Genomic DNA, 17,351 nt, shown 5'->3' on the forward strand with positions numbered 1-17,351 from the left:
ATTATGCTCCAGAATCTGAGCTTTCATTTAAAAAAATTGAAACTAGACATTTTGATTGCAAAAGAAACCTCGAAGGTGTGAACTACAGTAGAACCCTCAGAGCTATGAACCCCCCTAACCCCTCCAACGTGCTTGTTAAACCCTGGATTTGTGCTGGAATTTGATTATCAACTTGATTATCATACACATTGTAAGGAGGGGGATCACTTTAGATAAGCTATTACCAGCAGGAGAGTGGGTGGGGGGAGAGAAAACGTTTTGTAGTGGTGAACACCCATTTTTTCATGCTTTGTGTGTATAAAAGATCTTCTATACTTTCCACAGCATGCATCCGATGAAGTGAGCTGTAGCTCACAAAAGCTTATGCTCAAATAAATTGGTTAGTCTCTAAGGTGCCACAAGTATTCCTTTTCTTTTTATGAACACCTCAGGAATAGATATTGTTTGTAATTCTGAACAATACAATATGGTGGTTCTTACAAAAGGTTACAACTGAACATTTACTTAATACAGCTTTGAGACTTTACTATGCAGAAGAAAAATGTTGCTTTTAACCATCTTAACTTAAAAGAAACAAGCACATGAACAGTTTCCTTATCTTGTCAACTTTTTTTAACTTTCTCTTTGTATTTTGTAGTAATTTACATTTAACACAGTACTGCACTGTATTTGCTTTTTTGTGTCTGCTACTGCCTGCGTACCTCCCGTTCCAAATGACGTATGTCGTTGACTGCTCAGTTTGCAATTCTGAGGTGTAAGTGTAAAATGATTTAAGTGTCATCTGGTGTCTCCTGGGAGTCTGACACCATAGCTCTGACAACTTTGGGCTGCTCCATTCATTTCAATGCCTCTGTAATTCTACAGTATGGCATTTTCCCAAGATGCCATGGATTCCCCATTTTGCTGTTGTCAGGATCACCCCTTTTTTTTCTGTTTTATTGTAACAGGACCTGCCTGCAGTCGCCTCTTGCTCTGCAAATTTTCCTACAAGAGGAAGCCTTACCTGTGTTTTTGCAAGGCGCAAAAGAGAGGGAATAAAGGATATTTCATGGTGATAGAGTAAATTTAAGGTTGTCATGGAATTTAGAGGGTCCTGCTACAGAATTTAGGAGTTGTTACCATGAAATTTGTTCACTTTGGGTACTTCTACATGGCAATAAAAGATGCAAGGCACAGCTGTGGGTGGCCCGAGTCAGCTGACTCAAGCTTGGACTGGGATCTATAGAATTGCCGGGGCTGAGGGACACTCCCAGAGGGGAGAAAACTGTTTATTGCAGTGTAGACATACCTTTTGTGTCCTAGAATAAAGAATGTCCTAGTTATAAATTCATCATACATTTAACTGTTTGTGCACATGTTTTCCGTGCTTCGCCCTCTGCCTTAGATTTTATTAGTTGTGATTTTTTTTTTCTGCTTTGGGTTTATAACAAATTCAAAACTGAATGTTGTGTTTGAATGACCTTTGAACCACTGGCTTTGCAATGAATTAGTAAGTTATTAGGAACTTGTAACAAAAGCCATTACAATAGAACCTCACTAATTATCACTTCTACGAACCCATCAGCTCTATACTTTTTTCATTAAACCTTTCAGCTTCACCCCACTTCTTGTCTTAGATTTAATAGCAGAGAGAAGTGATAATGGAATGCCATATCATTAACTGGATGATAATTTTACAAGATGTTGTAACAAATGTATTGTACAATATAATGAGGTATTATGAATGAAACTAAACTATGTCAAAATATTTTCTAAAATTTCATATTTCGAGTTGAGCTCATAATTGTGCAGTTATGTGAAAGAGGGGTTATTGAAGATAAAACCACTGTGCTGGGAGTGCGCACGCGCGTGTGCTCCTCTCTCTCTCTCTCTCTCCCCCTCTCTCTGTGGTGAGACAATGTAGATTTAGTGAAGTAGACTCAGATGATGGGGGGTAGGTCAACAAAGTAAGCAAGCAACAATACTTCTGCTCAAAGTGTGATTTAATTTGAATAATGCCTTTGTATATTTTTGCACAACAGAAGTGTGTATCTGATAAAGTTAATCCAGTCTGGCAATGAATGTGTTGTAAGTGGCTGAACGATAAAGACAAACTCGGGTAGATTTGGATGTTAATATTGTTTTAATTAACCTTATCTCAGTTAAACATAGGAGTGTGTGTGTGTATGTATATATAAATTAAACCAAAGCAAGCATCTCAAGAACATATTTTGCATTATATTTGTTTCCACTTTCTCTTTCCACAGAAAGTATGTGAGACTTCATCCAAAGTTTCCTCTAGTTCTTCTAGGATCAGATTCAGATCTTTGCTCATGTAGAATTGTACTTTCCACTATCTGCAATCTTCTTGATTACAAAGATTTAGATATTTAATTAACTAAAGAATAGTTGGGTCAGTTTGAATATTGCATTTTTTCCATTCATTCATTTATGCAACTAGATCTAAGCCTAATAATAAACTGTGCATATGCAATATGTGTGAGATGTATATCTCACACATTGCATACATACACAGTTTATTATTTGTCTTAGAACTCATTTTTATATACACATTATATAAATATGTAAAATATAAATAAAACTAAGTCTCAGCCTAACTAATATAGTTTATATAATATACTTAGTTTTGTCATGCACGCTATTTCTAAATATTTCACACAATGTATTTTCTTATTACAGTCTGCTCAATGTCCATTTTTGTCAGCTTGCCTAAGTACATCTATTTTGATATAATTAAAAACATTCTTTCTAGCTTAGTTCAGAAGTAAATCAGAAAATGCATATTTCTTGGTGCTAATTTTGTTTTTAGCATATTGGAATAAATGTAGATGCCTGCAAAAATAAGATTCCAAATTCACTGTGGGTTTTTGTTAAAAATCAGTGTTTTAAACATTTAATATTAATCTATTCAATAAATGCAGGTTGTGAAAACTCCATGTATTCCATTGCTTTAGCTGAGAAGAAACATAATTCAGGAACCATAATGCTGTTTTGATGATTCTGATCCTTTTACAGTCTTGTTTCAAGAAGCTGCAGAGGTCATCAGAAATGCCTCAGGAAGTCTCAAGTCTTTGCTGTCAGACCAAACCCAAATGTTTTGTTATAGGCAGTTATTTTTTTACCTCCAAAACCCTCACCTGCTTAGTTTCTCAGTGCTCAGTTCTGTCACCTATATTATTCAACATCTATATGAAGCGGTTGGTAGAGATGGTGACACATTGTGCTGTAGTGACATTATGTAAACATCCAGCTCTCTGTATTATTTATGTCAAATGTAAACACACCCATCTTCCGCTTTTCTCTTTATCTATCCAAAATTGGCATCTGGACAAAGAACATCTGACAAAAATGGAACACTGATAACACAGATATAATGCTGGAAGGAAGATGGAAACATTTTGAAGAACTTGCCTTTCATATAAACTTCCCCACTATTGAAGGCACATTCAAGTGGTCTGCGTTCTTAGGATCGTTTTAGGACTTGTCAGGACTGCTGGAGATCAAATATATGTGGTGGCAAAAATGCTCAATACTATTTGTGATTGGGAAGAGACCTGCCCTCCATATTTTTGAACCTATGTACAGTGGATCAGCTCATTTGTGACCTTTTAAGCTTGAATGTCACATCTCATTATATTGTTTTGGCGGGTGTCATTAGGAGGTGCCATTGCATGTTGTCTTCCAAATTCTTTTTCTTGGTATGCAAACAGTTGTGTTGGAAAGACGTGCTGCGGTAGTGTCACGGTTATGCAAGGTTCAGTGTAGAGGCAGTGGTCTTCGGATACTGGGCTGTAATCTGGGTGTCCGCTTCAACTCAGACCTCTCTCGGTCCTCACATCCAGGCTATGTCTGTCTTGCAGATTATTTTTGCATAACCTCTCTAAGATAAGGCCTTTCAGCTGGAGCCCATTCACACAGTTAAAACTGTCATCTGGGTTCTCATCATCTAGCATCTTGATTACTGCAACAAACTCTCTGACCTTGACAAATGTGATCTTGCCCCACTAATGTACACTCAGAATGCAGCTGCAAAAATCTTTTTCCTAGCTTGTTGTTTTGACTATGTCACCTTCTCATTGAATCCCACTACCAGCTCCTTGTTCTGTCATATCAAGACATAAGCGACTTGTCTTTTTTTCAAGGCCATTCATGGCCTATGCAAGCCTAGATATCATCTCTCTGATTAGAGAAGTTTAGGCAGGCCTTTGGGGGAACTGGGCATTGGTTTGAGCTGAGATCACTGGTAGGGGTTTGCCTACATGCTGTTTGAGTATCTCTGTTCCAGGACTTGTGAATATGCAGGGGTGAAAGTAACTTACATTTCTTATAGGTACTGTCATATTGCAACCCCCCTGGTGTGACAGGAGGGGCTCAGGGCCGGGGGCAGGGGTTGGGGTGTGGGGGAAGCTCAGGGCAGGGAGTTGGGGTGTGTGGGGTGCAGGAGTCAGGGTTGGGTTGTGTGTGGGGTGCCAGGAAGGCTGTTGGAGAGTGTGTGGAGGGGTGCAGGAGTCAGGGGACTCAGGGCAGGGGTGTGTGGGTGTGTGTGTGAGGTGCTTAGGTCAGGGGTGGGTGTGTAGGGGCAAGTCCCAGTGGGGACTGTCCCAGTTGCAGCTGGGTTACCTGGATGGTGGATGGGTCCCTGCCCCACACTGTTCCTGTTCCTGTCAAGGGAGCTGTGGGCCAACTAGGGTGACCAGATGCTAAATACAAAATATCGGAATCTTCGCAGGGGAAGCGCCTTTGCAATTGTTACATGCACCCGGCATGTTCGGGGGCGGGAAATAAATCGTGCCGGTGAAGAAAGAAGTAGCCATCGCCGAAGTGCCGCCAGGTGACTGTAACTGAAAAAGCGCTCCTCCTGCCTGTCACCACTGCCTAAGGAGGAAAAAAAAAAGCAACGCCCGAAACAAAATATCGGGACAAATGGCCTACTTTGGTCGGGAAGCGGGACATACTGCTCAATATCGGGACATCTGGTCACCCTAGGGCCAGCTGTGTGGGGGCACTGCATCTGCAGGCAAATGAGCGACAGCAACAGAAGACCCCTTGCCTGCCGCGCTCTTACCCTCCCCGCCCCCAGGAGCCTCAGCAGTGCATGCTGCAGGGATGGCACGTGCCTGCAGTGCCCTGGTGTCCAGCCAGTGCGGCAAGAGAGGGGCAGCAGGACAGGCTGGGACGCGGACACCTAAGCCTCCACCTACAGTGCGCCTTCCTCCAGCCCTTCACTTGCCTGGCTGCCTGCTGCTTAGCATTGGGCCGCCAGCGCCAGCTTGCAGGAGAGTTCCAGCAGCCAGCAGGACCCCAGCTGGGAGCGCACCACACGCCACGTCTCCACCCCCAGCGGAGCGCCCCAGCATCAGCCGGCTCCTTCTTACTGGAGCGGCGCACCGGGGCGCGCAGCCTTACTTTCACCACTGTGAATATGTATAAATAAAACAAGTTACAATTAGAATATACCATACTGTTACTGATTTCTTTTCTAAACATCTCTTACTGCTCAGTAGAGGGATGACACTCATGTCAGAATGGGACACTAGAGTCAGAAGAAGGGGGAACCATATTTTAGGTTATGTTTACACTTGTAACTTGGAATCACACTCCTAGTTTCATGTAGACATACTTGTGCTAGCTCTCATGGTGCTAATGTGCTAAAAATAGTAGTGGACTCTGGGTATGTTCTAGGTTGGCTAGCCTATGCTATTGCTCACCACTTCCCCTGATACTGTAGCTACACTATTATTTCTAGACTGCTTGCTCAGATGAGAGCTAGTCCAAGCTGGGAATCACAACACTGGGTCCTAGTGTAGGTATAGCTTAGAACACCGTTTCTCAAATGGAGCCACTGTGGCCACGTGCGGCCATCAAGGGTTCTCCTGAGGCCATGACAGTTTCCTGGCAGTGGGGGGAGGGAAGCATCAGCCCCTCCCCTTCCTCCCTGTTGCTCCTGCATGTGCTGCCTCTGATGCCTCTGGAGACACGGGGACACAGCGCTTAAGGAGCAAGATAAGGTGACGAGGAGGGGATGAGAAGGTGAGGCGCCGAGGCAAGCAGCGGGGCCTGGCGGTGGAGTAAGGAGGTGAGTAGCCAGCCAGCAGTGGCGGGGCGGGGGGTGAGGAGGCAAGCGGAGGGGCGGCATGGCAGAGGAGTAAGGAGGTGAGTGGCGAGCCGGCAGCAGGGTGACAAGTCGGGCAGGGGGTTCTGGCTGTGAGCAGAGGAGTGAGGAGGCGAGTGGTGGGTGAGAGGAGATGAGCAGCGTGTGGGGGACTGAGGAGGGACGCAGGAGGTGAGCGGCAGGCATGGGCAGTGGGTGGAGCGCCCCCTTCGGGGAGGCTAACCCCTTCTACTCGTGGTCCCCCAGCAGCCAGAGCCACAAGCCCCCCTGCACCTGGAGCCACAAGCCCCCCGCTCAGAGAAGCCCCGAGTGTGGCCCCCCCCCCATGGCCGGAGGAGTCCCAAGACCCCTCAACACACACACCTGCCCGGAGGAGCCCTGGCTGGCTGAAGCCCGGAGAGTGCCCTCTTTCCCCCGCCTCCCCACACCATTCGGAGGAGCTCCCAGTCAGCCAAAGCTCCAAGCCCCCACACCTGCCCAGAGGAGCCCCAGGCCAGCTGCAGCCATGCTTCCCCTCTCTTCCCCATACCCAAGCCACCCAGATATGTTTGTCATTATTATTTGGACTTCTATTATGTCAAATCATTTTTAAATTTACTTCAGAACTGTTGTTCAGACAACCGCTTTTACCAAAAAAGCAAAGGAAACAATAATATAAAAGACAAGAACGTGCAAAGCACCTTATTTGTGTTTCTATTCTGTTAGGTCCAGTAAAGAATAGAAATAACTGAGCATGATTTTTATTATTGAATCTGCAAAAAAAAACCCAAAATCTTACATAAATTACAATGATTTTAGGAAAAATAAATAAAAAAATAAAATAATTTTAGGAAGAAGTTCAGTGCGGCCACCAGCAAGAGTTAGTGGTTGCACTCTGAGGCCATCAAACAATTTGTTGCGAGAACCCCTGGCCTCGAGTGAAATGATAGAAAAAGCTACATAAATACAATAGCCTGCCTGCTTGGTGGAAGTTGCTGCAAACACCTCACCCACATGTTCTACTGGTTCCTCGCTGCATTCAGAGTCCAGCTTAAGGTCCCTCTCCTGATAGTCAATCTTTCAGGGGATTAGATGTAAATTCTTTGACATATTGCTGGTCTCTTAGGGACTTTCCATAGCTGCATTCCACCAAAATGGTGAAACTTTTGATCAGTGCATGGGGGGTGGGCTCATGAGTGTAGATGATGGAACACTTGAAGAAGCTGGGCCTTGTGTGGGACTCACTGCAGCCAGATATACTAATGATCAGACCTCTTCACATTGAGAACTAAATGCAGAACTCATTCCTTTGATAGATTAATGTCTTCCCTCTATAAATTCTTCACAAATCACATCCACTTCGACAAACAAAACATATGAACTAATTAAGCTATATTTCTCCTATGGATTGGGAATGAAGATAAAATGATAGTATTGTTTTTGGGTTTTTTTAGTTTTAAGTACATTGAAGGTATTTCAATAATATGGTATTGAAAGCCATATAAATACCTAGATAGTTGAACCAAAAATTATGTAATCACAGACCAGAACTTTGCAATTCGTTTTCTTTCCTTTTTTAATGGTAGGCAGCTGAGGAAGTGATCTGACCTTTAAGAATGCAATAGAACAATCCATTTAGTTTCTTTAGCTATGGGTCAAGCCCTACGATCTTACTCCATCTTTACTATAGAAAATCTCCCATTGGAGTTTGTGGGAGTTTTCCCTGAGTGAAGGCCAACTGTGACTACAGGAATGGATACTTCCTACATTTTCTTGTCTTGTCTTTCAAAATGAAAAACATAATTCCAAGCTAGAAGGGCCAAAACTTGTTCACTTCAGGAGGCCTGATTGCATGAGTAATAAGAGTGGGCTATGCACTAACATATGTCAGTGCCAAAAACCTATAAAAGGTCCACTGAATTGTGTTTAAATAACTTAAGTTTATCCGTAAAGTTTCTAATACTGAAGGCTTTACTCAGGCAGAGCTTAAAGGGATTTGTCAAAGATATAAATGGACATTTTGCAAAAGTGAGAACAGCAATATCTGGCTCAAAGGGACAGATCTGGGCAAATTATTTGGCTGGCAATTATGAAAACAGTGGTGTTCACCTTTAATAAAGGGAACGTTTATAGTAACTCTTTTCACATTACACAATTTTTTTCAAGTAAAATAAATCCTAGGGTCAGATTCTGCCACCCTAACACATGTGATATTGTACCTTGCATTGTGGTTAGTCCTGTTGAAACAGTGGCATTGCTTGTGAAGTAAGATACTGATCAACGTGAGGAAGGGCAGCAGAACCTGAACCTTTTTAAGGCAGCAGAACCTTTTTAATGATTGTCTCTGTGCCCTGTGCTCTCTGTCCTTTGTAGTGACTAGGCCTTATAGAGTGGTTTATGAGGTTAATCTTATGCAGGGATTGGTAACCGGCGGGTTGGTCCAGTTTGTTTACCTGCTGCGTCTGTAGGTTCAGCCCATCATGGCTCCCACTGGCCACAGTTCGCTGCTGCAGGCCACTGTGGGCTGCGGGAAGCGGCACAGGCTGAGGGATGTGCTGGCTGCGGCTTCCCCCAGCACCCATTGGCCTGGAGCGGCGAACCGCAGCCAGAGGGAGCTGCGATCGGCCGAACCTGTGAATGCAGCAGATAAACAAACCAGCCCCGCCTGCCAGGGGGCTTACCCCGGCGGGCCGCTTGCCAAAGGTTGCTGATCCCTGCTCTAACCTTTGTGTTAAGGACCCTGTCTGCTTTAGTTCAAGCATCTAGAGGCTCATGCTTTTAGAATCAGAGATCCCAGATTGAATCTGTGCTGCTAATGGCCCATGTAGGGGCATTGCATTACATCCACATCTTTTATTCAGTGTAATTCCTGACTTCTTAAATTGTTATAAATATCAGATTGTCTACTGTTTTTTGGTTTTGCTTTTTAAAAAAAAGACAAGCAGGTACAAGGAGGCTGTAACCGTGCCTCAGTGGGTCACAACTGAGGATTCCAAATTCAGAACAAACTGCTGAGAAATAGGGCAGATATATCCAAGCCTGGTGGCTAATCCCCAATAGGACATACCAAACCAGCAACAAAAGTAAACTTCTGTTTCACCACACTGGCTAATAAGTCATAAAAGTAGTTTCCTTGGGCATCCCAGTCCTTGTATTACTAGCAAAAACACTGGATTTAAAGGTGTGGTTCTTTACAACCAGACTAATCAAATAAATGGTGGTTCTGATCCCAAAGGACCAGCCACACACCCAGGTCAATACATAAGTTAGATCTTACCCAAAAATCAAACTGTTGCTAATCCTTTAGTATCAAATCTAAAGGTTTATTTCTAAAAAGAAAGGAAGGTGAGAGTTAAAATTGGTTCAATGAATCAAATACAGTAATTGCAAAGTTCTTGGTTCAGGCTTGTAGCAGTGATGGAATAAACTGCTGGCTTAAATCAAGTCTCCGGCTGCTTCCAAATCATTGGAAGGACCACAGGCCATTAGGTAGAATGCACCTATTAGTGTAGTCCATAATTCAGAGGTTTGGGCAAGAAAGAGGCTGGAGCAGGATAGAGGCCTTTTATAGCTTCTGCCATTTGGAGGGCATCCCATTTTTCTTACTGGGGAAAATTACAGGAGCAAGATTGAGTTTGGAGTCACATAGACAAGTCCCATGTCCATGCATTTTGCCTGGTTACAGCAGGAAATTCCATTAAGTGTAGATGGGTGTCTCCCATGGTCCATTGTCAGTTAAGTTCTTTTAATGGGCCACTCAATTTGAATAGTCCCTCCAAGATGTGCTGGCTAGCTACCTTGTGGGCAGTATCCCAGGAGCAAACATTTGAAATCCAGGTATAGAGCCAATACTTATAACTTCAAAAACAAAAATGATTATATATACAGATAGCATAATTGTAACCAGCAAGTCATAACCTTTTCATAGACACCTCACTTGACAACCTTTGTATGAGTTTTGCTGCAAATATATAACAGTGGTTGCAACAATGATCTATATGGTCATATTTTAGTCAGATAACATCACAGAGGCATTAGATATCAATAGGGCACTGCTGACACAGAAGGGAGGGACTTTCTGCTGATAAGATGATACTTGCTAGAATGTGCAGAATGCCCCATAAACCTGTCCTTGTTTGGCGTCTGTGCCCTGTTGAAAATGAGACACTATCTTGGGAGTAGGCATAATGCCATCTAATTACAACAACATGACCATAGGCAAGAGAATGAGTGAGCATCCTTTGTTTGTAAGAAGCCTGACACTTTCAGAAATGTTGAAAGGGTAGCGGTTGGACCCTTCCCACTAACGTCAAGTGATTTTTCTCAACGTTGGATTAACATTCAAGGTTGAAAGCCTAACGTGTATTTCTTCAGAAGATGGGTTGTAGGAATTGGTGAATCAGGAACAAGCGATCCACAGGAGACTTTTATAAAATCTACTGCTGTGACTTGAGTGGAACTAGATAAGAAATGGATTCAGCTATTTTCCTTAGGCTGTTACTACTTAATAGAACATTAAAATAGGATAAGCTATGGCAAAATTATGAATCTTTGTGGTAATTAGGGGAGGTGAGGAGGGGAATTTTGTGAGCTGCTGACAGCAGCTAAAACTCCTGAGAACTGTAAAGAACTATTTTTTATATATAATCCCACAGACTGCTTGTGCTTTACACATAAAACAGACCTGGCCCCTGTCCTAGTAATCTTATAATTTAAACAGAAGAAAGGTAGAAAAAGAAAAGAGAAACGAAGAAAGGAATTGTGATTAAATGGCAGTGTGAAGTTGTCTTGTCACTCCTTTTTTCTTTAAGTAAACTATGATGTGATTAGAGGTCAGAAGTCCAGTGTTTAAAGTCCTCAGTCAAGAAGTGTATTTTGAAGAGGGAATTGAAAGAGGAGTAGGTAAAGGCATGAAAGACTTGGTCAAAGAGAGGGTTGCAGGCGTACAGGGCAGTGTGAGAAGAGGAGAGAGTGAAAGGTACAAAGGGAAAGTGGGAACAGATGAGCAGAGAGGTAGAAGAAGCTAGACTGTCCTTGAAAGCAGGGACAAGGAATTACATGAGATGTGGAGCTATGGGAAGCCAGCAAAGGAATGAAAGATGAGGCATAACCAACACTTAGACATGGGGTTTTGTAGTAGGGGAATAAAGATTTTGGAGATACTGTACATATTTTGCATTTGACAATTTGGGGGACAAAAGAGAAATTAATAGGAGACCTATACAAAATTGATAATGTCTGGCCTAAAGCCACAGCTGACAGGGATTTCAGAATCAAGAAGATGGCTTCTTCTAGTCCTAGCTCATGCTGTTATGCCTCAAGATGACAGGAGAACATGGAATGCATAATCAGTCTGTAGGATAACTCTCTGTATGTGTGTGTTTCTCTGCTGTAACCTTCTGGATAACTAAATAAACCCCAAAACAAATAAACCATACAAGCCTGCATAGTTAATACTAATAAAATACCTGGGCAAAATGACACAAGTTGGAGGTAGATTGTGAAGCCTTCACTCTAAACAATATGTCCTTTGTGGGTTTAGGTCAAGCCACTGATGGTTTATTTTCTAATAGTTCTTCTGGGTATTTAATTTTTATTATTATTTTCTTCCTTTGCAGAAGTAACTTCTTCCCATGCCCCCCTACATTTTTTTGTTTTTTTTTATGATATGCTGCAGTGCCTTTGTCATAAATATAAAGGGAAGGGTAAACACCTTTAAAATCCCTCCTGGCCAGAGGAAAAACCCTTTCACCTGTAAAGGGTTAAGAAGCTAGGATAACCTTGCTGGCACCTGACCAAAATGACCAATGAGGAGACAAGATACTTTCAAAGCTGGAGTAGGGGGAGAAACAAAGGTTCTATCTGTCTGTGTGATGCTTTTGCCTGGAACAGAAAGGAATGGAGTCTTAGAATTTAGTAAGTAATCTAGCTAGATATGTGTTAGATTCTGTTTTGTTGAAATGGCTGAGAAAATAAGCTGTGCTGAATGGAATGTATATTCCTGCTTTTGTGTCTTTTTGTTACTTAAGGTTTTGCCTAGAGGGATTCTCTATGTTTTGAATCTGATTACCCTGTAAGGTATTTACCATCCTGATTTTACAGAGGTGATTCTTTTACTTTTTCTTTCATTAAAATTCTTCTTTTAAGAACCTGATTGCTTTTTTCATTGTTCTTAAGATCCAAGGGTTTGGGTCTGTGTTCACCGATGCAAATTGGTGAGGATTTTTATCAAGCCTTCCCCAGGAAAGGGGGTGTAGGCTTTGGGGAGGATTTTGGGGGGAAAGACGATTCCAAGCAGTCTCTTTCCCAGTTATATATTTGTTAGATGCTTGATGGTAGCAGCAAATAAAGTCCAAGGGCAAAAGGTAAAATAGTTTGTATCTTGGGGAAGTTTTAACTTAAGCTGGTAAAAATAAGCTTAGGGAGTTTTCATGCAGGTCCCCACATTTGTACCCTAGAGTTCAGAGTGGAGAAGGAACCTTGACAGCCTTGAACTCCAAAGTTCAACGCAATTCTAGATAATCTCTTCAGTGCTGTTTGACATTGGTGTGATGGCTCAAGTATGCTTTTTTCCATATTGGAATGCTGCAACATGAAGACACAATATAATGTGGTGGCAAAAATTGAGACAATTTCAGCTTCTAGAAATAAGTCTAAAGAAATCAGTATTAATTACATTACTCCACTGTGTGCTAATATACTTGCCTTTGGCTCAAGGAATACCTTTAAATACTTGAATTGCTTCAGATCATTATGTGGTCAATTTGAACAATGTTTCAAATGGTTTTGCCTTCTTGTTTTATGTTAATTTTCTTGTGGTATGCGTATTTGCAATAGCATTTCATTTCCTTAGCATGAAAGAATTGTTTCTTGACAAACAAACTTTTCAAACAATTTTTAAATGTGATTTGAAGTTCCTAAAGTCTTGCTTGAGCTCTGCTGTTGATGTCTCAAAGGAGTAAAACATACGTAGCAACCCCTCCAAAAAGATTCTCTCAAAAGAACGTATTAAAGATGAAATATAAGGATTTTTAGATCAAAAGGATAATGATTCTTTAAAATCTTTACTATGTGATAAATTATTCTGAAGGTATTATAAAAATGTACAAACTTGCACAAGGGAATAGCGGAAAAAGTTGGTAGTGACTTTGAAATTATTATAAACACAGAACTAAAGACATACTGTACTTTCATAAGTTTATTTGTTTTAACCAATAAACTAGAAGTCTATAAATATGCACTTTAGACCTTTTCTGCTTGTCAGTCTGAGAAAAATATAGGGATAAGATAACATTTTGGGAGTGTTTATATAGCTTAAAATATTTTGTTTTTATCAGGAGATTGACATAGATGACACTGATATGACCAAAGAAATCAGGAGTAAGAACTGAGATCAGAGGATAATTATACTGTAGTGACTTTCTTCAGAGGACAAATATCGTCCTTTTAGTGTCACTTAAATCTTGATACATGTATAAATGAGGCTCCAAGCATTTTGGTTAAATTATAAAATCAAGATTTCTCTAAAAATTAAGCTAACCTAGTAACATATGTCATTATGGTCATAAGTGGTGCATTTCTAACAATAGTTTTAACTAAAACTCTCCCAGTTCAATAATTGTGACCAACTTCAGCCATTTGATATAAGCACACAACTCCCACTGAGTTCTGTGACGATCAGGCACTCACAACCAAGGCCCATAATGTCTAATTTTATGATAATTTCTACTTCTCATTTTTATCTGAGCAATATCTTTAACTCACCATGCTTAAAATGTATTTCTGGATGCAATACATTATTTATATTGCTCAATTATTTATTTTTGCATCTTTTCTCCATTTTGGTGTATGTATTTACATTTACTTTAATGATGATTAGACATTTTGCAAGATGTTGTGTGTGAAACTATTTATTTTCAGGCATTATTTCTTTAAGCATATTTATTATATTGAACTATAGAGCTGCAGGTCTTTCTACTCACAGGTACAATTGTGACCACATGAGAGAATCAGGAAAATAATAAATGTTGTAGTAAAGTGTTTCCTTCAGTTATATATGTTACCTAAGTGTCTTGTAAAGAAGTTGTGTACACAGTGCAGCACAATATTGAGTTTTAATTCTCTACTCCCCTACCACACACACACACAGATTACGGATGAATGTTCTTACTCCACCTGTTTGTAGTTGTTCCTTAATGAAAGCATAATTTAGTTAGTTGATTGTCCAAATGATGCTTGTTTACCCACTACGCTTCCATTATAATAATAAACAGCTCTGTGGAAATTGCATTGCTGTCCATTTTGTCATGAGTCTAAATTTGCATATAGTCAAATAGTACACCTAGGTTCAAAATAGGGATAGCTAATTCTGTGAATGAGAATGTGATTTACAGTTAACAGGATTGTTGCACGCGAGGAGGGGCATAGCACAATTGGGGACCAAGTACTGCCTGCTGCCATAGTTAGGCTATAGGATGTGATTGGACCAATGATCTGATCCAGTGTGGCAAATCTTATAGAACTAGGAACCTGGAAGTGTGTGACCTTCTCAGCTTGTACTCTTTTCCTATGGCCATCTGGGTATCTCTGATTTTCTAAGAAGGAAAGAGGCTTGCATACCAAAATACATTGTTATAATTTGTTTGATTACTGACTTGCTGTTGACATTTGAGAGGAATTCACATCTGTTCTATGTATGAAATTAATCCCTCACCCATCCCACAAAGCCCAAGTGGACTCCATCAATACCCTGAACTGTGAGCTTCATGTGGTTTGTTCAACAAGATTTCTTTTTCTTGGCAAACTTTTTGTAATAAATATTCTAATGAAAGATACAAAGACACACATGCCTACAACCCAGTTGAAAGAACACAATGCAAATACAGTGAAACCTGTCTTAACAGATCAACCACAGCAGAAATAAACAGCAGGAAAGAAGAGAATTTGAATTGAAACCTCAATACGAGCTTTGTGAGGAAGGCTTATAAAACAGATATTTTGTAATAAAGTTGAAGTCTATATCGTAGTGAGTTCTACTTTTTCAAGGTATGTTTTCCTTCAGTAATTATGAAGAGAGTTGTTAGCACCACTGGACTGCACCAACTTTGACCATGTAAACTCTGTGTACAGCAGCCACAGTAAATCATGATAAAGTTTTGCAAATCAAGCAAATAACTATTCAAAATTTTGTAATTGGGTTCAGTTTTTGAAACAATTGACCTGGGGTTAAAAACAAAAACCTTGACTCCCCAGATGTATAAAAGTTTAATTTAACACATGTAATCCTAACTTACTTATTTAAAGGGTGCTACTGAGAAACTTGTAGTAATGAGTAAAAGTGTCAAGGTAGTCTATCCACAACAATTGCCACAATCCCTGGGCAGCCATGTATAAGTAATGTGTTGCAGTCATTAAAAAGTATTCCAAATGGTGATAGTCAATGTAGTATCTACACCTGAATGTGCAGTTCTAACTTGCATGTGTAGTTCTACTGAAGCCAATGTGTCTACTTGCATGAGCAGCTACTCGCCAACATGAGGAATGATTGCACAACTGGGCTCTTTATGAATAAATTCTTTCTTATACTATTGTTCTCTGGAAACACTTGATTTCAGTTAGTTTCTGAAATTCCATGGATTAAAATGAGAAATGTCATTTTTCTACATGATACTTTTTAGTATGACATCATTCAAAAGTGCAGTTCAGTAAGTGACTTGTGATAATACTATACTAAGGTCTTTAGGAAAGATTGATTCAATTAAGTAGGTTCATTTCAGTTGCTATTACTTTAAGTGATGCCATAATGTACTTGAGAAGCAGTCCTTAGTTAATAATGGCAAGATCGCTGAGTACATTGACGATGTGCTCAAGTACTCGTTCATATTGTAGATCAGGTATCCGGAAATAAAGGGTATCAACTAATCCATGGGTAGTGTATTCGTCTAAAAATAAATTTCAATGTCATCCACACATTTCTGTTTAGTAATATCAGGTGATGTAACCTGATATGATGCCCTGTAGTCACTAGGAGTCAAATTATTTCCCCCCAGTAAATTCGATCTTTGGCCTAGAGCCATATAAGACTTGGAGGATGTAATCTGGTTTGTCTGTTTCTTCATCCACCCGGTGTGTTTTGCCATAATCCCAGACTGTATGGTCTCTCGTGAATAACTTTGTTCTGCTCGTGTGTATGGTATCTAGCACAATGAAGCCATGAACCCTAATTGAAGCCTCTAGTTGCTTCTGCAATATAAATAACCAACAGTGTTGTCCACCTGAACAGGGTATGGAAAAACTGCATAGCCACTGTGTGGCTGCTATTTCTGCCTTTGTCCTATAGTATTGATAACTAGCATTGTGCAGGCACCTGGGCCAATGGATCTATGTAATTCATTTATCCATTGATTACTCAGTGATCTTCTCCAGTCCTCCACACTTCCTTGGAGAGAGCTACCCAGTGCTACAGCAAACAGTGGCGTGGAGTCCACCAGTACAGTTTCTACTAGAGCGCAGTCTGAATATATAGTTTATTTTATACTTGTGCTTAGAAGGGATGAGTTACTATTTTTGCTACTACTGTTGGGATGACACAATTGTTGCCACATTTTTGCGAGTGGTTATTTGTAACCTACCTGTCATTTAGGATTTACAAACAAGAAAACAGAAGTGATGCTTTGATGTTGATTGCATTGTACAGGGAATAAGAGGAAAAGTGAAAATTTCACAGGGAAATTACTACACAGGAAAAATGACTGGGTTCCTGAGGATTTAAAGTGAAATATCGAATTTACAAGCATTTTACATAGTGACAGGATGACAATACCAGAAACCATAACTGTGATCTGTTCAATACAGCATCTTTATATGTGATTTCCACCCCCCTCACACACTTCTGTCCACTCCTCTCCCCTTTCCCCCAGGAATTTGAAAGAACATTTTCCAGACTGACTTTATTCTACAATTTGTGTGAGAGAAACTGAAATTTATCTACTTGCAATGCATATGCCTCTCACCTCAATCTATTTAAAACTTACCTAAATATATAAAGACTGCCATTTGAGTAGGATGGTGTCACCTGGACGGTGTAGGGAAGATGCAAAAATTAATTGTCCCTAGTTTTATAAGTGGTACTGTTCTTCCAGGCTACAGCATATGGTATCTGTGAGTGTATGTGGACGATTCTTCAACATACTAATAAACAGCTCCAAGACAGGACGTCAGATCTGGTAAATCAATGTATTAGAAATATATTAGACCTAAT

General features: G+C 40.6%; 1 protein-coding gene across 13 annotated transcripts in view; it reads left to right on the plus strand.

Annotated features, from left to right (window-relative positions):
* TENM2 (teneurin transmembrane protein 2) overlaps nucleotides 1–17,351 on the plus strand; it is an 806,981-nt gene that overhangs the window by 84,853 nt on the left and 704,777 nt on the right. Inside the window, exon 3 of one of the 13 annotated variants that reach the window (XM_077823694.1) lies at nucleotides 2,448–2,461. The exons of the other annotated variants lie outside the window; for them this stretch is intronic. Within the exon in view, the coding sequence (XP_077679820.1) occupies nucleotides 2,448–2,461 (14 nt within the window). The remainder of the gene's footprint in view (nucleotides 1–2,447; nucleotides 2,462–17,351) is intronic. 13 annotated transcript variants of the gene reach the window in all.

This window comes from Eretmochelys imbricata, chromosome 8 (assembly GCF_965152235.1).
Source record: "Eretmochelys imbricata isolate rEreImb1 chromosome 8, rEreImb1.hap1, whole genome shotgun sequence".
NCBI lineage: Eukaryota > Metazoa > Chordata > Testudines > Cheloniidae > Eretmochelys > Eretmochelys imbricata.